At 39.2% G+C, this 22,350-nt stretch overlaps 1 protein-coding gene across 11 annotated transcripts in view; it reads left to right on the forward strand.

Annotated features, from left to right (window-relative positions):
• The window catches only part of nav3 (neuron navigator 3), a 526,882-nt gene extending 505,914 nt beyond the window's left edge, over positions 1-20,968 (forward strand). For 8 of the 11 annotated variants that reach the window (XM_074698217.1, XM_074698218.1, XM_074698210.1 and 5 more), the window contains 14 exons: positions 984-1,007; positions 1,460-1,626; positions 3,621-3,774; positions 4,805-4,991; positions 8,678-8,775; positions 8,866-8,955; positions 11,439-11,607; positions 11,786-12,021; positions 12,329-12,483; positions 12,716-12,787; positions 12,961-13,157; positions 13,360-13,478; positions 14,511-14,714; positions 16,824-20,968. In XM_074698217.1, coding sequence (XP_074554318.1) covers positions 984-1,007; positions 1,460-1,626; positions 3,621-3,774; positions 4,805-4,991; positions 8,678-8,775; positions 8,866-8,955; positions 11,439-11,607; positions 11,786-12,021; positions 12,329-12,483; positions 12,716-12,787; positions 12,961-13,157; positions 13,360-13,478; positions 14,511-14,714; positions 16,824-16,943 — 1,992 coding nt within the window. In that variant the 3' untranslated portion in view covers positions 16,944-20,968. The remainder of the gene's footprint in view (positions 1-983; positions 1,008-1,459; positions 1,627-3,620; positions 3,775-4,804; positions 4,992-8,677; positions 8,776-8,865; positions 8,956-11,438; positions 11,608-11,785; positions 12,022-12,328; positions 12,484-12,715; positions 12,788-12,960; positions 13,158-13,359; positions 13,479-14,510; positions 14,715-16,823) is intronic. The other 3 variants (XM_074698211.1, XM_074698214.1, XM_074698216.1) reach the window with 1 other exon arrangement.
• Positions 20,969-22,350: the final 1,382 nt, after the last annotated feature.

Consider the following 22,350-nt stretch of genomic DNA (forward strand, 5'->3'; position numbering starts at 1 on the left):
CGGGACTTAAAAAAATTCTGCAGCTGGTGATTGGACGACCGTTCTGATTAACACACTCACCACGGACCACTCCACATCAAGCCACGGTATGACGTAGCTTAAGTGAGCCGATGCTTCTAAGAAATAATAGATGAACAACTACTGAATCATGAGAAACAGCTGTGAAAAAGGCGTTAGACGACAGCTTCCGTTTTTATAAATTTAACTTAAGAATCAAAGGAACGCGGACAAGTACGAAAGTCTGCTGACGTCACGTCTGCTCCCACAGCTCCCGCCTCTCTTCCCTGATTGGGCCGGTTAGAATTTAGCCGAGTGAATTGGTTGGTCAATGGAGCCTGGCAAGATGGACCTGCCGTAGTTCAGACACTGAATCAGGCAGGTCCGTCTGCTCTGCAAGGTTTGGTTGTCTGAGCACCTCCCTAAAGTGGTTCAGGAGAGGAGAACTGGCTACAAGGCCATGGACAGCCAAGGCCCATTTAAGCAGAGACCTCATCCTTATAAATGCTCATTTGAAACAACAAACTCAACAACAACAACTCAGGGGCAGTTAACACAACACAACTATGGTTTTATGATTTTCAACTCAGCCATCTATCTTATGATTTATGACCTCAGGTAACTTCTTTGTCAGACCAAGAGGCATTTTAGGCGAATCAAGAATTTAAAGTGGTGGGAACTCATAGCTCTTCTTTAGAGAACCAGAAATCTACAGGTAGACATGGCAGTGAAGTGAATATCTTCATCAGATTTCATAATGCTAATTACAACCCTCAAAACATAAGCAAACATTGATATCACCTATAATATCATCAGTGCATCAGCAGAGGATTGTTATCTTACAGCACAGAGGTTAAAATGTCAAGAAATCCCCGACATAAGCAGCGTTCTGTTTCAATGGCGCAGAGGATGTGTTGTAGTTGTGTGAGGTTTCCTTGAGTGTGTGTTTGTGCGTGCTTAACGTTGGGTGTGTTCTGCATCTTCAGGTGGCTGATTCCATCCCGGCTCAGGTCAGTGGTTCCCAGAGTGTCATCTGTATGTGTGCTGTGCTTTTTTATTCTTCATCCTTCCTTCTTTTGCCCCCTTTCTGAAAAAAAGCTTCTTCTCTCAGAAAAATCTCTTTATTCCCTTTTCCGGAACGTCAGCATGGATACAACAACCCTCCCCTGAAGTCTACCCTCATTTATTTTCCTCCTCTGATTGTGTGATCCTAATATTCAGGTTCATTAAAAGCCCAACCCCCTCTTCACCATTTCTCATTTTCATCTCTTCTTACAGCTTGCTTTTGCTCCCCTCTTTACCTAAACGAGACAGTGACCATTGCTTGGAAACAGCACGGAGTGACCTCCTGATCTGGCAGGATGTGATGATACCAGATATTAACTTTTAGGACCTGACATGAGGTTGATGGATGGGAATATTGACCTCATTTCCTTCTGTGTATTTGTTTTGTGTCTTACAGTTACGCAGCTCCTTTAAGCAGGCATTCAGCAAGAAGAAAACCAAATCTCAATCAGCTCATGACGAGATGGATGAGATGACTGACTCCCTACCATCCTCACCCAAACTGCAGCATGACAACAGACAGGGCAGTCTTGTCACACTGCGCTCCTCCCCCTCCACCACAGAGTGAGTATTCACACACACAGTTTTACTTTCTTTCTTTTTCTTCTGCAACCTGAATCTGTTTCATCGTTATTTTCTACATGGTTTTCTGTTAAACCTCACCTCCCCTTTTTTTAACCCCTCATCAAACTTCTCCTTCTCCATCGTCTGTCTTTAACCTCTGCTTCCCCGCTGTAGCAAGTGCGTTTGTGATAGCAAGTCCTCCCCCATTTGGACGCCAAAGAAAAAGCAAAACGGTCATGTGGTCTACAAGCACAGATCTCGGTAATAGGCATTGAGTGGCTTGCTCCCGGGAAGTGTGTGTTTGAAATGGAGTGTCATGGTGTGTTTTTGTCCTGCATCTTATAGCCATATAAACTCAGCATGTCAAAAGTAATGATCTCAATGGTTCACAGACTGGTCTGACTTTTCCAGTTGGCTGGCCAGTTTGTAGATGATTTGATCATTTATGCCCAATATTCTCACACAAAAGGAGCGACAACTTTTGACTTCAAGTGTTTAACCTTAAAAAGCCTGATCCATCAGACAATTGCCAGAAAATCAAATTCTTTTTGAGCTGAGATGTTTATTGGCCCTTTTAACAAAATCCACCCAAAAAAAGCTAAAAAAAAAGTCTCCCTTCTGGATATATGCCTGACCATAATCCACACTTTGAAATGAGATGATCAGCACCAATATTACAGGTTACAGGTTATTTTAGATTGCTACTTCTTAGCTTCCAGGTCAGGTCGACCAGGAATGGATTGATTTACGGCACGTCTAGATCTCTATGACAACACCAAACCAGCTGATGAAGTGTAGTAGAGAGAAGAGATAAAACACAGAGATCTGTGTTTCTCTCTGCTAAAAAAATGATTTCTGTGATTAATTTTGTAGTGATGGTGGACACAGGAGCCTAACTGTCAGACAGAAAAAGGAAAGAAGAGCAAAAGAAAGCTAAACAGGAGAGCGATACAGCCCGAGCTAAAGGCTAATTAGCCTTTAGCTCGAAATATAAACGGTTACTAAACTACTTACAAACTGACAGTGTTTACTTGTTGTTACGTTAGCCTACAGGTAGGCTATGTCAGAGCACCGGGCTAACATATAGCCAGCTGCTGTTTGCTTGATGTCATATTTCAACAGTAGAGCTACCTAGCTGTACTGGTAAATGCCTTACCTCAGTGTGCTGTACCCAGTACAAAGTTGTCTTGAACAAAGAAAACTTGTTTTGATCTGATCTCCATTTAATTCCAAAACAAACGCACGCCTAGCTTAAAGTAATTTACAACAGTGTGCGGAGACTCCAGGCCACAAGGTGGCGAGGGAGTGCAAGTAAAACAGATCCTCCTCATAGTATCTTTAATGATCTTTTTTTTTGTATCATATTTGATACACTGGGCAGTTTTAAACTTTTTTTTTTTTGTAAATATGCATTCTTTCAATGCAGGAAATACTTGTTTTAAAAAGTGAGTAACAATTTTGATGTTTTTCTTACCTCAACCGCTTGAAAATAAGCAATGTTTTTCCTGAATATAAGTGCGTGGATGATTTGATGAGAGCAGCCATTTTTAAAGGGCCAATACAACTTCAGCTGCCAGTAGAGGAAAGATGATCCTTAAGAAGGTAGAATACATATTATAGAGAAAAAAATCACAGTTTTTTAAGGAAACTGTTTATCATGTTGATGGGATATAGGTCTTTGAAGCTCATGTAGGTTAAGTGATCTCATTGAAGTCCAAACCACAACTTGTGGCGTCTTTGATTGTCAAAAACGGGAAGGATTTGTTGTTCCAGATGCCCCTGTTCCTCATTCACCTCCTTATTCTACCTGCCTGTGCTGTTTCTAACACTGACTCCAGCTTTCCTCCGCTTCAGCTCTCTTGTTTCCTCAGAGTGTGTAGTTTTTCTCTCCGGACCGTTTTTGTGTGTGTGTGTGTGTCTGTGTCTCTGTGTGTGTTTGGTATAACCCTTAAGGTGACCCCTCCTCCCCTCCCTGTTTTTAATCCTGACTGTAGGCTTTGTGAATGCACCGAAGCAGAGGCTGAAATCATCCTGCAGCTAAAGAACGAACTGAGGGAGAAGGAGCTCAAGCTGACAGATATCCGTCTGGAGGCACTGAGCTCCGCCCACCACCTGGATCAGATCCGAGAGGCCATGAACCGCATGCAGGTGAGTTTTAGGCTTTGTTTGCCTATCATGAGCAAATCTGTCTTCAGCTATGTTCCTACTGTAGCCAAATCAAACAAGGTTGAGAAAATGCCTTTTGTTGTGCTGCGCTTTTTTCCCCTGCAACAAAAGAATTCTTGGATCCGTCCATCTGATTTATTTGAGCTTGAGTTTGTTTTTCTCGCAGAGGCATTGTAGCATGACAGCTGCCAGATAGAAAATTAAGAAATCATCCAGAGGGATTGTAAATGTCTGAAAGGGCACAGAAAGGGAGTCAGCGTCATTGTTGTATACTAGAGGATGTGACACACACAGACACACCCTTACTTAACCCTCTGAACTTTTATCTACCTTATGATGGATTGTTCCACCCAATGAAAAACTGAGGCTTCAGTGAAATATTTTGCAGTCAAGCAAACCAAAGAGTTTGTTTCTGCATTGACTGCATAGCTTGCTGCATTACTTCAATAATTTCCTACTGTTGATTTTGTAGACATCCTGAAGACAGCTCAAGGGTAAAATGAAACTTTTAATTGTCCATGAAACAGAGCGCAGAAGTATATTTGAAGTCTGCAAATACACATATTTGATTTCTTGGTGTAATCTCTTTTGATGTATAGCAATGAGACTCCACGCATTAGTTCAAAGTGTAATGTTCAGAGGTGCTGTGTCATTTCCTTTCCTTGAAAGAAGGACATGTTCAAAGAAATCCCCATAAATGTCTCGGTTAAGTAGATCTTTGTAGATGTGGATTGGCTTGTCTCTAGAAGTTTAAAGTCTCCTCTCAGATCTGGGATTGTGTAAGGCTCCTTATCTGGGACTTACCCTTCAGTACAAAGGGAGCCTTAAAGATCAAACAGCTGCTAACAGCCTAAAATCCCAATAATACTGATTCAGTATAACAACAGTGACCGGTCTGACTTCAGGGAAATGACTTTTTTTGTGTGCCCAGCCTATTGCTCAGTGTTACCACAGCCTTTGGATTCACTCCTGATGAGCCGTCGTCTCATTTTTATCCCTTTGCTGTGAACAGAATGAAATTGAGGCGCTGAAAGCAGAGAACGATCGCCTCAAGTCCAGCGGGAACGCCACACCAACGGCTACACCTGTGAAGACAGCACGGCCGCCCTCCGAGACCTCGAGCACATCTTCATCCTCCTCACGCCAGTCCCTGGGGCTGTCGCTCAACAACCTCAACATCACCGACACCATCATGTCAGGTCAGCTCAGTGTTGGTGGATTCTCCTGTAAAGTGAGAGCAGCTGTGTGACAGAGAAATACAAATACATGTCTTGACAAAAACCAAACTGAAACATCTCAAAATAGCTTTCCTGTACTGCAAAAAAAAGAAATCCTATCAAGCATTTTTGTCTTATTTTAAGAAAAAACTGTCTTATTATACTTGATATGAGCCACATTCAACTGGTCAGTCCAGGAAAATGTCTTATTTCAAGTTGTTTAAAGACAAAAATGAGTTCCAAGTTGCCTGTAACAAGTAAAAAAATCTGCCAGTGGAACAAGAAAAATTTCCCAAAACTAGAATAATGTCTTCATACAAGTAACTTTTCTCTCGTTCCATTGGCAGATTATTTCTTTTTTTACTTATTACAAGCAATTCAGACCTCATTTTTGTCTTTGCATAACTTGAAACAAGACATTTTTCTGGACTGGTCAGGTGAATGTGGCTCATATTGAGTCCAAAAAGATATTTTCTATGAAAAATAAGACAAAAACACTTGATGAGATTTCAGTTTTTTCCAGTGTACTTTTTTTTTTTTTTTTTTTTTTTTTACATTTTTGGAAGTCTTTATGGCGAATTCAACTAACCAGCTACTATTCAAATCCCCCCCCCCCCCCCCCCCCCAAAAAAAAAAAAAAATCAGCAACTTGGGTCATAATGTTTCTTTGTAAGTGATTTGTAAGTGTTTTACAACATTCACCTACTAGAGGTCTAACTTCTCTACGCCAGTTGAATGTGACTCATATTTAGTCTGAAATGGCATTTTCCTCTTAAAATAAGACCAAAACATTTGATAAGATTACAGTTTTTTGGCCAATCAAAACTCTGTAATCCATTGCATTTTGTCTCTGGAGTGAAATTTTTCTTTTTTATTGCGTCTTGAGGCAGGCAGGTGAGTTTTGCTTTTAAAAGTCAAATCTCTCAACATGGCGAAGTAGGCTCAGTTTTTTTCCTGTCTAGTTAATCTGCAGGACACACTCTACGGTCTGCAGCAACTCCCAGTGCAGAATTTATTTTATTCTGTGGCATCAAGCTGGATTAGCTCTTTCTGTACTTGCCTCAAAAATATGAAAGAATTGTGTTTGAAGAGAGAAATGATCCGGAGGAGCCGCACAACATGATGAAATAGCTTCTCTCTCTTCTACAAGGGCTCACAACACAGCTCGAGCCTCTTACACACACACACATATGAACTGGCTGAGAGTCTCCCCCGGCCTGCTCCGTTTGAGAAGTGAAAGAGTTTCGTCCCTCTCACTTGTCCTGTAATTAACATCGAAGGCGCAGCTCTCCCGCAGGACTCGGGCCCTCGTTAATTGATGGAGGGATGAGCTGAGAGCAGTGACGCGTGGGAAGACGAGTGGGCAAACGGGTTGTTATCACCCCAACACAGAGCCGTCAGCTAAGGGAAGCCAGCAGAATACAAAATATCCCCCCCTCCCTTTTCAAAATAGAGTCTGGGAAATAAAGATTGGAAAGAGACTTGTGGTGAAAGTTGTTGCTAAAGACGTCAAAGTTGCAGAAAGTAAAAATAAGGCTGGATTGTTTGATTAATTTGCCCTTTGCATGAGTTGAAGTCCAGTTGTTGAAACTACTTTAAACTTTGTGTTTACACCAATACAACAAGAAGCAGTCCCAACCATGTGTGAGTGTTCTGCCTCTCTTTGCCTGTCTTGTGATAGCAAATGGAGAAATATGTAATAATATGAGCAGGTAATGCCAGTTATTGACTGTAAATGTTCCTCCAGCAAGTAAACGAAGAGAGGTGGCAACAACAAAGGGAGTTAAGCCATTAATACAAGTTACTTCCTTCCTTCTCTTATTGATTTTCATTGCTTACGTCCTCTGAATCTGCAAAACCTCACCAGAAATGAATAATGATCAAACCCACTCAAAACCAAGCTCCATCCTCCTTGACCTTTCCTTACTCACATTAACTGCACTCAGAAATATGACCCTGTTTGTTTGTTGTTCCCATTATCCTGAGCATCGACTCAAGGCTTCATACCACCACAAAGACTTTTCAAGGCTGTGACGTTAGTTTTCATTTTCAGTGCTTTTATTGTCACGTGTTTTTAGGTTTCTCTAGGAGGTGCATGTTGTAAACCACTTAGAAATCACTTACAAAGCAGCATTATGATCCAAGTTGCTGATTTTGTTTTTGGGGATTTATGAATATTTGCCAGTTAGTTGAATCCACCATAAAGTCTTCCACAGTGTTTTTGTCTTATTTTTAGTAGAAAATATATTTTTGGACTTAATATGAGCCACATTCACCTGCCCTGACCAGAAAAAAATGTCTTCTTTTCAAATTACTTAAAGACAAAAATGAAGTCTGAATTGCTTGTAACAAGAAAAAAAATTCTGCAAATGGAACGAGAGAAAATGTACTTGTATTAAGACATTATTTTATTTTTAAGCATTTTTTTCCCTTGTTCCATTGGCAGATTGTTTTTTACGAGCTACAAGCAATTCAGACCTCATTTTTGTCTTTAAATAACTCAAAACCAGACATTTTTCTGTACTGATCAGTTAAATGTGGCTCACATTCAACTGGCCAGTCTAGAAAAATGTCTTATTTCAAGTTATTTAAAGACAAAAATTTGGTCAAAATTGGCCAATGTAACAAGTAAAAAAATCATTTAATGGAACAAGTAAAAAGATCTGCCAATGGAGCTTGAAAAAAGTTACTTGTTTTGACAAATTGTTCTAGTATAAAGTAAATTTTCTAGCAAAATTTTCTTGTTACATTTGCAGATTTTTTTACTTGTTACAAGCAATTCAGACCTCATTTTTTTCTTACCACAACTTGAAACAAGACGTTTTCTTGGACTGACCAGTTGAATGTGGCTCATATAGAATAGAACTCTATTTGTAATTGCAACAAGTACAAAAAAATTGTAAAATAAGTATAATACATACATCAAGTATAATAAGACATTTTTTAGTTAAAATAAGACAAAAACACCTGATATGACTTGAGGTTTTTGCAGTGTAGCTTTTCTCTGTCATGTGGCCAAATTTTAAGTGTGGCCAATATGAGCATGTTAATCCTGTCTGATGAGATAATGAAAAAAATATCTGAAAATGAGCTCCTAGAAAAACAAAAATAGAAAAAAAACAATTCATGAAACATTTTAGTTTTGGTTTTGATGCTTTGGTGATAAACTCAAACGACAAGAAAAATGTATCTTCTCGGCTTGAAGTTGATGTTGGTGTCTGATGATTCAAGCTTTATTAAGATTATGTATCACTAAGTGTCTTTCTCTTTGGTTAAGTTTGACTAAAGTTCTCTAATTAGTATTCATCCAAGTTCATCTCTGATAACTCAAAGATAAACTGCTCGTGAACATCTTGTCCATCCTGTCTTATTCTCTTTGAAATATGATCTGTCTCTTCTCAGAGTCCACTTAAATTCCTGAACACGCAGCCAGTCCTACATTATTTATTCAATGCACTCCCTATTAAACTCTCGGTATGAAAACATTGATTGAACACAAAAGTAATTATCACATGAAAGAAAGCCATTAGCTCTCTTTCACTTTGGAGGCTGTTTGTCTATTTCCAGCTGTAATTTGCCAGCAGGCACAGAGAGTTTGTTTATAATGATTCAAAGCTCTGACAGATGAAAGTTGGTTTTGTTTTCTAACACGAAGTTGTATTTTTCAGACATTCTGCTGGACGACAGCTACGAGGGGAATCTACGCAAGGAGGGTCGCAGTGTGCGAATTGTGGTCACTATCAGCAGAGGGTTAAAGAGAACCAAGGTCAGTGGATGACAGGTTTACAGTATTCCTCAACCACCGTTATCTGATGTGATCTGATTTCTGATTTCTTCTTTATTCTAAAAACTTTAGCAAAGCCAGGAGTATCTGATTGGATCTATAGGTGTGAGTGGGAAAACTAAGTGGGACGTCCTCGATGGAGTAATACGACGCCTCTTTAAGGTAAACAGACCAGGTTATTGGGGTATAATTTCTTAAATTAAATGACTTAACAGGAAAAAAATTCCAATTTATTTAATTGGTAACTCGTGCCAATTTTACCTAAAAGGTCAGCCACCAAGCACACAAATGGGGCTGTGATCAGTTAGTTTGACAGGAGATGTCAGTCAGCTTGTTGGGTAGAAGGAAAGCTGTATACGGCTGCCGTAACATACAATCATTTACAGTCATACAAAAAACTATTTAACACAAACAACCTGCTTTACTTTCTCTAGTTTTTTCTATTGTTATTGCACGTTTGGAAAAATTATAAAATGTAAATGTGAAATGTTTTTTTGTTTTGTGGAAAAACTCACCAGTAAGTTAAAACAACTTATTTTAATGGTGTTTAATTGAAGCACTTTACCAAGCTGATTTTTGCCAAGTGTCCAGCTGCGATGTCTGAGTGCTGTCTGAGAATTCAGGTGTTTTTCTACTGGTATAAATCATTTCATATCACTGAAGACTTGAATTCAGGCTGTGGCCAGTTTTTACTGCAGCAAATTTGCTGAATTTTTCACTCCGTTTTCCTTTTGATTAGCTGCTTTCAAAAAGGTAATTTAGGGAAAACAAGTTGTCTATCCTTTTCAGCCACCATAGGAATCATCAGATCACTAACACGTGCACCAAATATATATCACTCACAAAACATGGTAATCGAACAGAGAAATAATGAATTACATCTTGTATCTGTTTGTCCTGCACCTGGGCAGAGTATCTCTGTGACAAAATGGCAGCAGCATATCCATACAAGCAGAAAGTGTCTTGAATTTAGTTTTGATAGTAGGTTGAGTCATATGAGCTTTGCACGGTGGTCAGACGATTTGCAAAAGCTAAAACACAAATACAAAAGTTACAACATGAGTGCAAGAGTAAAAAACGGAAGTACGGCCTCAACAGAAGTAAAAGAGGTTACTTACCCAAACGGACACATTGAAAATTGTAAAATTAAGTAAATGTTTAACTTCATCTTTGATAAATACAGTGACAACCTTGCTGCATCCTTTATAGTACTTATATTTCTTTATTTACGTTAGCATTACAGCTATATTTATAAAGCTTAAGTTATAAAAAAAAATCATAAACTTACTTTCACAACTTTTCTGTGTCTGTTAGGTAAACTGTCCTCTTAACTTCTGTTGTGTTGTGGCTTTTGCATTTGTGTTGTTGCATTTTTTTGCAAATCAGCTGACACCTATCGGCCACCGTAGCTTAGGGAATCACGTGACATTTCCACCCCATGGTACAGGACCCTTTATTGTGCCTTTTTTTCCTCTGCATCTGTAATTAGCAAGACCCCCTCCTCAGAGTTGTCTGTGGTTTCTGAGGTGTCAGTAGTTCCCCTGAGCTGTTACCTGATAAATCTCGCTGTCCATGGTCCTGAAACACAAGATTTGTCTTTTCCCCCTTTTCCCACTCTGTCATTTTCTTCATTGTACTTTTCCTGAACTAACTAATTTAAGTGCTCAAATATTTACAATTGTAGCCTATATGTGCTACAGAGAAGCGCCAACTTTATTAGTAGAGTCAAGTAGCAGCGTACAGCTGCAGGGGGCAAAAAGCATTATAGAGACATACTGCTGCCTGCAGCTCTCCTGTGATATTCTTACGATCATCCTGCTGCAAATACACCCCACACCAAGGTTCCCTTTAATACAATATTTAATACAAACACAACATTGTTTTTATTTTACAGATGAGGGTTGATAGTTTTGCGTTTCTATTGGCTCAATCATGATCCGATGAAACCACAGGCTTTGATTAACCAGGAACTTCTTAATTAGCCTTTACAACAAGGAATTTTTTGCACAAAAGTTTGGCATTTATAAGGTTATTTATGTGGTCCATAAGATAATCTGTCATTTCCCTGTTTTAAAAAGTGTGTGTTTAAGGCATTTTAATAGGAAACGAAACTGCGTCTGAAGCTGAAATAATTGAAAGATAAAGAGAGAAATAGACACTCTCTTATTCCACATCCTGTCACAGCCAGACAGACAGCAAAGGCTTGGATTAATTAGAGGCATTTTATTCCACAAGTGCGTGGAATTGGATTTCAAATACCGGCACTCTGCTCATAGATAAAGAACTTTACTTTGGTGCTTTAGCCTTAACTCTACCTTTCTGTTTGAGTTCACTGTAAATCTGCCTCAGTGTAAAAGAGATCAATCCCAGAAAACTTAAACTCAAGTTGGATAAAAAGTTATACCATCAAAAGTACCTCCTAGTTTTTTTTTTAATTATTTACAATTTATAATTATTTACAATTTAATTTATTTATGTTGTGCATTTGCTGCATTTGACATTTACAGACAGCTCTGTCTCTGTCTAAGCTGCCTACTCAGACCAGAGTGTAAAGATTATTATTATTTTTTTACAATACATCAGTGGCCACATTCTAAATTTAAGCACCAGCAGAGGAGTCCTTCATTTTCTCCCTCTCGCTGCAGGAGTACGTGTTTCGCGTGGACCCTTTGACCAGCCTTGGCCTCAGCTCAGACAGCATCGTCTGCTACAGGATGGGCGAGGTGGTTCGCTCCCACACTTCTGAAGTGCCTGAGCTGCTTCCCTGCGGCTACCTAGTGGGCGACAACAACGTCATCAAGGTCAATCTCAAAGGTACAGCAGCAAGGGAGCAAGGAGTTTCTATGTTAGGATTACAGCCTGCATCTCATCCTCAAGAAGAAATGTTTCGTTGCAGCAAAATATGTATTAAGTTGAATCTCTAATGAAATTTAGGAACATCGGTTTTACCTCTTTCTGATTAATTGATTTTCTCACTCCTTTCTTCTCCAAGGCGTAAAGGAGAACAGCATTGACAGCCTGGTGTTTGACACACTGATCCCCAAACCGATAATCCAGCGGTACCTCAACCTGTTGATGGAACACCGTCGCATCATTCTCTCAGGACCCAGCGGCACCGGCAAGTCCTTCCTGGCTGCCAAGCTGGCTGAGTACATCATTTCCCAGATGGGGCAGGAGGTGACAGAGCACAACGTGGCCAGCTTTAACGTAGACCAGAACTCCAGCAAGGTAGGAGGAAAAATGATCCATGAAGAAAAGGTTCAGAAGCGCAATGTGACAACACTTTTCTCTTTAATTTACCCATATGAGAGGAGCTGATAAAGCTAAAGCATAATACAATAGGATGAGCAGCTTGAAAACTTGGATTAAAATGTTAATCCCTTTCTGAGTTTGCATTAATACTTCCATGAAAGAGTTTGACATAAATATAAAAGACAAAAGGGCTGGGGCAACAGTGAGTAAAACACTCACTTGAAGCCTTTTAGGTTCAACATATTACATCCTCATTAACTGCAATTAATGCTTCCTTCCTCAGGACCTGCGTCAGTACCTGTCGACCCTGGCAGAACAGTGTAACTCTGAGGAGACAGACACAGAGCTCCCCACTGTGGTCATACTAGACAACCTGCACCACATTGGTTCTCTCAGTGATATTTTCAACGGCTTCCTCAACTGCAAGTACCACAAATGGTGAGTCAGAAAAAATCAGTGAGAAGTGGATGTCATTTTACTGTGCTGGTCTTTCAAAAGACAAAATTTCAACCGTGTATCTTAAACCTAAAAACTGTGTCAGTACTGCTTCAAATCAATCTGGAAATACAAGCCAAGACAAAATGTTATGCAAACATGTAAAATAAGACACAATACTTTATTTTGGATTTGATTTTCCTGTTTAATGTAGCTTCTGTTTATCTTTGTTTAGCCCTTATGTTATTGGGACCATGAACCAGGGAGTGTCATCGTCTCCCAACCTCGAGCTCCATCACAACTTCAGGTTTGTGTGTCTTCAACTATCTATCTATCTATCTATCTATCTATCTATCTATCTATCTATCTATCTATCTATCTATCTATCTATCTATCTATCTATCTATCTATCTATCTGTGTGTGTGTGTATCATCATCTCTAATAAGAGCTGCTTTGATAATAAACTCTGCTTTCTGTAGGTGGGTTCTGTGCACCAATCACACAGAGCCGGTCAAAGGTTTCCTCGGCCGTTTCCTGCGGCGGAAGCTGATAGAGACAGAAATCCATAAGAACATGCGCAGCAATGACCTGATTAAGATTATTGACTGGATCCCCAAGACCTGGCAGCACCTCAACGGCTTCCTGGAGGCACACAGCTCCTCTGATGTCACAATAGGTCAGACACACACACACACACACACACACACACACCCTGTATAGTTTTCTGCTTATTCACTACCAGACCATTTTCAATTCTTCAATGATGCCTGAGTTTAAGTGAGGCTGTAATCCTGGGTTGATGATGCTCCTCTTGCTCCATGATCCTTGTGTGTTGCCTGCATTGTCTCATTTTTTATCAAACTTCTTTGTGTGTGCAGGCCCTCGCCTCTTCCTGTCCTGTCCCATGGATGTAGAAGGTTCTCGGGTTTGGTTCACTGACCTGTGGAACTATTCACTGGTACCCTACCTGCTGGAGGCTGTGAGGGAGGGGCTGCAGGTAAATCCTGAAGTAACATACTTTTAAAATCAAAATTTTACTCCACTATTTTTTTTACTCTCTAGTTATTAAAAAAGTTCACACTGCTAACATTTCAGCCTTGGCGTTTCGAATGCCTTTGCATTCTTCAGTTTACGAAAGCTGACATAAAACATTTGGTTGAGATGATCACCTGAAAACCCTGATCTATCGAACAATGCCTGGATCAGCACTGATCTGACAGCCGAGATCAGGATCAGGACAACTTTAGATCAAAAAATGCGCAAACTTCTGAATTACCTACGCCACAACAGCTTTCATGTGGTCAAAGCTTTATTTATTTAATAAAGTAGTTTTATCGGTCAAGATAAACAGGGACTTGTAAGAGACATTGAAAGGTGTGGACAGAAGTCAATAGAGCGTGAGAAAAAAAAACTTCATACGGAAATAACGTGATGACCCATAAAGTCATAAATATTCAGTAAAGTGTTTTATTTGATGCAAATTATTAACTTTATCACATTATTTGGACAACCTAAAAAAGGCACAGTTTTGTCAGCGCTCAATCAGAACACATATTTTTTCTGTTAACTCCATCAGAGGTATTTGACCAGTTCAGTCACTGTTCTTTCCTTTCAGATAAAAGTCTTTAGAATACCTTAAATTAAGGATTAAACTTCCTAAATGCATTCTAAGACTGATTAAAATGTCTTCACATGACAAATATTTACATACTTTTTTAGTTTGATGCATCAAGAATTATGTGCAACTATGAAATTATAGCCATACTTTCAAGGGATGCTCTGCAGAACTTTGGCTTTTGATGCCTGCGTAATTCAACGCTTCAGTCAAGGGAAATAAGTCAAAAGAACATTTTTCTCAATGACTAGTTCAGGTATTTGAATCAAATGAGGTGAGTAATAAAGCTCAGAAGAAAACAATGAAGATAATTCCTACGTGTGGATAGAAAATGTGAGCTTGCTTTGACTATAGCAAATGTGTGACAACATAAGTATCTCCTCTTGACACGTCATTCCTCTCCTCCTTCTTTAGCTATACGGCAAAAGAGCCGCATGGGAGGATCCATCCAAGTGGGTGAATGACACATACCCGTGGAACGCCGCCGCGCTGCAGCAGGAGGGCCAGTCGTTGCTCCAACTGAGGCCAGAGGACGTAGGATACGATGGCTACAGTTCGTCCAAGGAGGGAGCCTCATCCAAGCAGGTGTCTCAGAGTGACACTGAGGGGGACCCACTGGTGAGAAATGTACTATTATATGTTAATGTATGTTGCAAAGATGAGTGGGCTGCTAACCCAAACCAAACAATGAAGCTTGTTCTGGTGAATAGTCCTTGTTAGTGTCAGTAGGGCCGAGCTGTTTAGGTCACAGGCCCCATGAGGTAAACATATAGCTCTTTCCCACGTTATTTCCCACTCTCACCTGTTTTTTTTTGCTCTATTTACTGTTTCGTGTATGCACAGATAAAACCAAAGGTCTAGACTGAGGTATATTGACAAAGAAAAAAAAAGATTTGACAAGCTAAATACAAGTTCATCTTTAGGGTGATTGGTTTAAATACGCTTTCACAGAAACCTGTGTTAGTGTTGGCTTTACCTAAAAAAAAAGGAGCTAATGGGTATCAACCAAAGCTAAGGAACACATACACACACACAAATGGACCATTCAAAAAAGGAAGTGAGGGAGAGACTAAATTTCCCTTTGGTGGTTAATTGCAGCCCAGAAGAAATTAAGGAGTAGTCATCCAAAGACAACTTGCTTGAGCATACGTGTGTGTGTGTGAGTGTGTGTGTCTTGGTCCAGGTGAGACCAGTTTGAGAGCAGGTGTGCTAAAGCCCATTTTAAGAACACTTAAAGCAAAGCACCAGATGCAGCAGTGCATCTGCATTATTCAGACCATTAGAGCTGTAGCAGGGGTAAGAGTTCTGCAGCTTTATTGCAGCCATTTACTGGACGGTTTTAAAAGTGCCTCAATCCCCTTTAAAATTTAAAGACAAAGTTTATGGGCCAGAGACATAGGTGTTGAATGCCTGTTTCTTGATTGGCCAGAAGTTGGAGTCAATATATCTGACATGGTGTCTGCCATTGTTAGAGGACAGTGGCTGACGTCACTGAAAGTATGTCCAGGTTTCAACTCTCTGAGGTAGATGCTTTATTTCATATGTGAATAAAGACATCCAGTGCATTGGTGTTGTTCACGGTTTCCCTACTTTTTACTATATTCAAGTCAAATCAAACTTTATTTATAAAGCACATTAAAAAAAATGCAGATGAGCAAAGTGCTGTACAAGCTTAAAAACAAGATCTATAAAAAACTGGGGATGTTGGATACCACTTTTTTTCAGACCAATACTAGTACGGGTACTTCTTCTGAAGTACTCACTGATACCGGGTACCGATACCACTAGTACTTTTGAAACATTAAATTTCAATTAACAGTGACAGGTCATTTTAAACAAAGACAGCACAGTCACTCTGCCATTTAGTTCAATATAAAACACATAAAGTTCTCTTTGATTTTATGGTTTGTTCTTAATAAATTAACAAAAGTACAAAAAAAAGAAAAAGAACAATAAAAAACAACTTTCAGAGTTGAAGTATTTTTTAAAAACATACTGAAGTGAAAAATAAAATATTTTAACTGTTATCTCTCCCTGGTTCACTCATAGTGTCTGGACCTGGCGCATATTCACCTTGGTGTCAAACCGCAGCAATGTAGCGCCAACTACTGGCGAGAAGAACTCACTTGACGCAAGATTTTTTTTGCTTTGCTGGTATCATCAATTTTTACAGTAAGGCTAGTATCAGCCCTATACCGATACCAGGTATCGGTACTCTCCCACCCCTAATAAAAACACAAAGAATAAAAACACAGTCAATAAAAACAAATAGTAAATAAAAAATAAATATATAATAAAATAACAGACGGATGAAAAGACACAATAAATAGCAGAAGATAAAAAGCCACAAATAGAAAAGCACTCAGAGAGCACAGACCTCTGCTAAGCATATTGTGATTGTCACCAACACTTAAGTCCGACTTTAATGTTATACTCCCTTTCCCTTTCCAGTGTTGGAAATTACAATGACCAGGTACATATTTCATATTCTGGATCTTAGTATCCAGAATATTGCCAGGATCTGGATCGTACTTTTACATCTGTCAGAAATTATGGTGACCTTGTCTTTCATTGTTCTGCAAAGCAATCCAACCATTTATCATGGAGTTATATACACATATGGTGAAAATGGCCCCATCTCAAAATGATAAAGAATCCTTTTAAAAAATAAAGATTTTTCTTAGTTATCTGTTATTAAGAGCTGTCTCTTTTTCTGTTTGTTTTCAGATGAACATGCTGCTACGACTGCAGGAGGCAGCTAACTACTCCAGCACACAGAGCTGCGACAGTGACAGCACCAGTCACCACGATGATCAGCTGGACTCTTCGCTGGAGTCAGCACTATGAGACACCTGGGAACCTTTAAACCTCTTTCACTAGCAGACACACAGAAAGTGCACAGATGTTTAATATATGAAAAGTTCTATTACCTAGAATGGTATACCTGCCATTTGACAGAAAACACTTATTTTTACATTAAAACTGTGCAATATTTAACCAGATTATTGTATTTAACGTGCTGCAGCCAATTCGGTCAGAAAGATAATCACAGATTTTAATTCACCACATTTGAAGTCAGCTGGTATTTTTATTTCAAGGGGTGTATAACATTTCAGAATACAACTTTTCATATATGTGAAGGCAGGAAGTGTCTGATGAGGGACAGAAGTTCCTCTGAAGTTTCCTCTGAGGAGTAAATCACATCTCTCCTTTTTCATTAAACTTTGGGTCTCCAAAGTGTCTGAAAAAAGAAGCCAACAGTTTGACATAACAGAACTGGATTTTTCTTTTTGTATCCCAGATATATCTTCAGATGTTTACAATGGGGGGTTGGGTTCTATTGTTTATGTCTTTCCTTGTTTACAGAGGTGCTTCTCACACACACTTACACTCATACATATGCACTTGACATTGGCAGCAGGAGGACTCTGGCCTTTAATCAGGGAGGCTTTTGATTGGTTCAAGCCCCCACGACCAACAATCCAGCCTGCCAAAGTGTCATGGAGCAAGGGAGTATTATTATACCACTGTTAGGGCACGACAGTCTGACCCCAGCCACCAAGACGATCCAAATCGTTCATTTTCAGGTGATGTAACGCCCTCTAGTAGTCACGTGTTTCTTTGAACACAAATTAGATCTTACAGGTTTATTGGATCTGTCTTTTGCTTTTAGGACAAAAAAACTGCTTACCAGCTCAGTAATTAAACTGGCTCCTCACTAGTTACAACTTAAAAGTGTAGGGCTAAGGGATACTGCTCCTTGTTTACTGCTGTATCACCTCCTTTTGGTGGTCATTGCCTTTTCTGAGCATGGAGACAATTCTGCACCTCCTAATTGCCAACAGATCGGGTTGAATCAAGAGATTTAAAAAGCCTCTACAAACCGTCACAAGTTTTTTCATAACATTCACATATGATTCACAGCCATCAGCCTCATGGTGCTTGTCTCCTTCCCTGAACCTCTTCAGTGTCAGGCACTGCCAAGCCGCTCCTTGCTGCCCCGCGTGCCAATAACAAGCACAACGAAAGCGCATTGTCTGTGGGTCATCCAGCCACACTGCTACTGTGAAGAAAGAAAGTGGAGAAGTGCCAATGTTTCTATTTGGTTTACTGCCAAATGTGCACACAAACACGCACACAGAGACTTGACATCGCAACTCACAGTAGACCGTGGTTGTAGATTTAGTTGCTTCTGGCCTTCCTTGCTCCACTGCCTGTCATTTCATAGTTGTGAATACGCCATTTAAACAGCATGAAGCGCCCTCTGGAAGTCATGGAAATGTATCAAGTGACCGTTAGCTAAACCCCTACCTCTGACAACAAATGTTAAAAGCTGTAAGTCAGAAAAGTACACCTGTCAAATATTCACAGGCTGTTGTTTAAAAATCATTTCAAAGATTTAGAAGTGGTCTTCTTTGAAGCCTTGGCTGATTAAAAGCAAGCAACAGAAGTGAAAAGTTTTAAATGTTGCTTAAGTAGCATTTAGAATTAACTGCAAATATTAACACAGAACGACTCATTCAGTTAGGAATACTTTTTTACTCAAGCCAACAAAGTTGACAGAATTAGACAGATTTAGATCTATATTTCAAACACCTGGCCTTGTTAGCTTACTTGCTGAGCTGCTGGTTGCTAGCTAGGAGCATAAAGCTTCAGCTATAGCCTTCCAAATTATGGTGAACAATGTGGAACCATGGAGTGAATTTTTGGACCAATTTACAGGCTATTTTTTTTTAATAGAAAGAAATTGTAATGACAGTTCGAGAGAGCACCTTTAGCCATGAAGCTCACGTTGAAGTATGTGCTAAGCAAGCCACGGCAGATACACCTACACCAATCATGCTAAAAAGTGGATGATTGGTTGATTCTTCTTTGTCTGACTTCAATTTCTTTAAGTTTCCAAAGAAAAGAAAAAAGGAATATAACTGAGTGGGAATTTACTTACACATTGTATTACAAAGCAGCATAGCGTGACTGCTGCTTTGTAAATGTTACTTCAGGGGTCAGGGCTAAGCTAACAGTGACTTGTAAAAGGTTGGATTCTTGTGACACTTTTTAGATATCTGCAGAAAAAAAGCAAAAGATGTTCAAATGTAGAAGAATGAACCCACTTTTACTGCCAGATATGATAAAAAAGCTATTCCAGAGATTGATCAGTCGACAAAACCTTGGTATTACCGAACTGAATGACACGAGCTGACAGTGTCCTGTGTGGAACTTAACGGTACTCATTTAATAGCTCAGCATCTGCGTCCATCTGAGATCCATGATGTACCAAAAAATCCAAAGTACTTTAAATGCAAGATCAGCTTGGAGCTGAATAAATAAATAGTGATTCTGGTGCTTTCTCACTGCCTTAATTGTGCAAAGTTTTGGGACGCGTACTCCGCTCCCATTGGCTAAAGTGAGAAAAAGAGATGTGATGTCGGATGATGATTATCTGCTTCTTGACCCATCAAAGAAGCAGATTGTAGTTTAACAAAAAAAACTCTTTTCTTATTGTTTCTCTCTTCCTCCAAAGCTCCCTTTCTTGTTTCTGACATTCAAAGTATAAAAGAGTTGATGCTGTATTTGAATTATATCTGACCAATATTGTAAAAAAATTTAAAAAGGGATGGGGTGTTTTTAAGTTGTTTTTTTCACCCAGTTGAGCTGGGCTCACTTGAACTGACAGGAGCACAACCAAACTGTTTTGGGTTTTCTAGCCTGATGAGCATGTTTTGAAGCTTTTTAATGGGGATGCATTGAGAAGAGACCTTTATCATTATGTATGTGTGTATTGGATGGAAGCCATTTTGAATTTTGATTGTCCTCTCTTTGTTTAACAAGTGGGTTGGTTTTGCACACTTTGAGGTTGGGGTGGGTTGTATATACTTCAGTCTTGCACAGTGGATCAAGATGCATTCTGCCCTGTTGATGTTACAATATGCTTAACCCGCTGAGTAAATTATTGTACTTTCAAAACAGAGGAAAAAAAAAAAAGAAATGCAAAAACTCAACACGCTGTCAGAGGCAGGTGTGTGTCTAGTGGTGGTTGGATGTTTTGCCTATGCAGGAGGTATACGGTGTACAGTATGAAGCTGTTTGGAACTCACAAATACCGCGGCCTGAGAACACTTAATAGGCACTTTTCTGGTTTATTACCCCATCTCCTCCGTCAGTAGGAATGCCTGATGTTCCTGAAAAACACTTCCTCTCTGGACACTACAACCCAAGCCTACCGCCACGTCAGACTTGCAGGCTGTCGGAGGCACCGAAGCTGACCTGACACCGTACTGTATACATTCACCAACAACCAACAGGTGCTACTGGTCAGTAAAAGCCCGTTAGAGACCAAGACGTCACGTTGTCTCAACCTCAGGACAATCCTATCCTCTACAATCCTACCTATGTTCAGCTTCACGTGTGTCTCTGCAGCCAAGTCTCACATTCCCCTGCCTGCCTCGGCCTGCCTCGTGTCTGCAAGGATGGGCAGTTGCAGGATAAAGGGGTAGATATCACAACAGGTTGCTTCATATGTTACTCCAGCTTTTCAAACACTCTCCTCTTATAGGCGCATGAGTTCCTAAGCTCGCAGAATGTTGATACCGTCAGCAGTGTACACCATACTCTCAATATTCAACTGGTATTTTATTCCACTAAACACTTTGCAGTTCAGTCTCAGTTAAAAAAAAAAAATCATAGCATTTACTCTGGGTTAAGAAAAAAGTTTTATTCTGTTCGGGTGAAACATTTGTCCTTCAATGTTTTATATTTTGTACATTTGTATGTAACATATCATGTAAATAGACAGAGACAGTGATTTAACTCATCTGGAGGATTTTGTAGTCTTTGTAAAGCCCTAATAAATGGTATTTGGTGTCACATGAGCAAGCAACACTCCAAGCCTCTGAGTCTGTCTGATGGAAAGTGTACTTTTTTTCATGCCATGAAAAAACAACAGTAATGGTATCTTGAAGATTGTGCAGGGGATGTTAGGGGCTTATTCAGAAGCCTTGTCTCTAAAAAATAACGTGCAGCAATAATCCATAGTTGTTTAAACAGGACAATATGTATAGAATGGGATCCAAAAAGTATCTGTAACTGTGAGTTTGGAGAGCTTTTGAGTTAATTTTAGAAGAATCTTAAAGTAGACCCTGTTTTAGGGATGAAGGCAGATTGCTGCAGAGATGGTCCCATGTAATTCAATTTTCTGATTAAGGGAATCCCAGCAAATATCAGGGAAAAATCTTTTATTAATTTCTAAGGAAGACCTAATTTAATTTTTTTTAACAAAGAAACACCTGACTAATTTTAACAGATTTTTAAAAAAATCTTTTTTTATGAGAGTGTCCTGGCCAAAAACAGCAGCAACATAATTAAACAAAGTTATGGAAGCCAGGGTTAGCCTTTAAGTGCTTTTAAACATTCGGATAATGTAATTGTTTACAGGCTTTTTTTTCTTCTTTTTTTTTAAATTATTTATTTTTTACTTATTTTTAGTTGTGTATTTTATTTTTATTATTATTTATTTATTTATTTATTTTTTCAGAATTTTGACCTAAATTGAAATGCTGAAAAAACTTGAACATGACAGGAGCAAATTAACAACAGCCTCATAAAGCTCCATGGTTCACAGCATCCAAAGAACAAAGACAAGATGATGTATGAATATATTGAACATCGCCATAGTTAATCAGAAGAATGAAAGTAGAGGCAAAAAAAAAAAAAGATTTATACATGGAGTAGAATCCCAACTGTAACTTAAACTTTCATCATTTGAGTATGAAGCTTTAAAGACAAAAAAAAAAATCAATTAGAAATCCAAGAAGATGCATGAGTAGATTTGGGCTTATTCACATCACCCTAAGATGTGTTAACAGATAGCAGGTGCAGTGACTTTGCCGTTAAATTTGTAAACATCATGAGTTTTAGTCTGTACAGATTCAAAATCAGTTTTAACTTTTGAAACGTGTCCTGGACAGTGTGAAAGCTTCCTCTCAGTAAACCTGACACTGAGATGTAGCTGAGCAGTTAATAACTGTATTGTCCACAAATAAATGAGACAATGAAAATTTGGAACATGGTGACTTGTGCAGTTGCAATAAATGTAAATAACAGTGGTTCCAGGACAGAACCTTGGGGCACACCTTTTCTTTCTTTTTTTCAATTTTAAGAGATCTCAAGGTGAAGCCCTCAGCGTGCACACACTGTGAGCTGCTGGGTAAATTATTTTCTAACTAACAGACAGATTTTTCAGACAGGTCAACATGAA

Source organism: Halichoeres trimaculatus, unplaced genomic scaffold (assembly GCF_033239565.1).
Source record: "Halichoeres trimaculatus isolate MK-OKI-2021-1 unplaced genomic scaffold, fHalTri1.1 fHalTri1_scaffold_21, whole genome shotgun sequence".
Taxonomy (NCBI): Eukaryota; Metazoa; Chordata; class Actinopteri; order Labriformes; family Labridae; genus Halichoeres; species Halichoeres trimaculatus.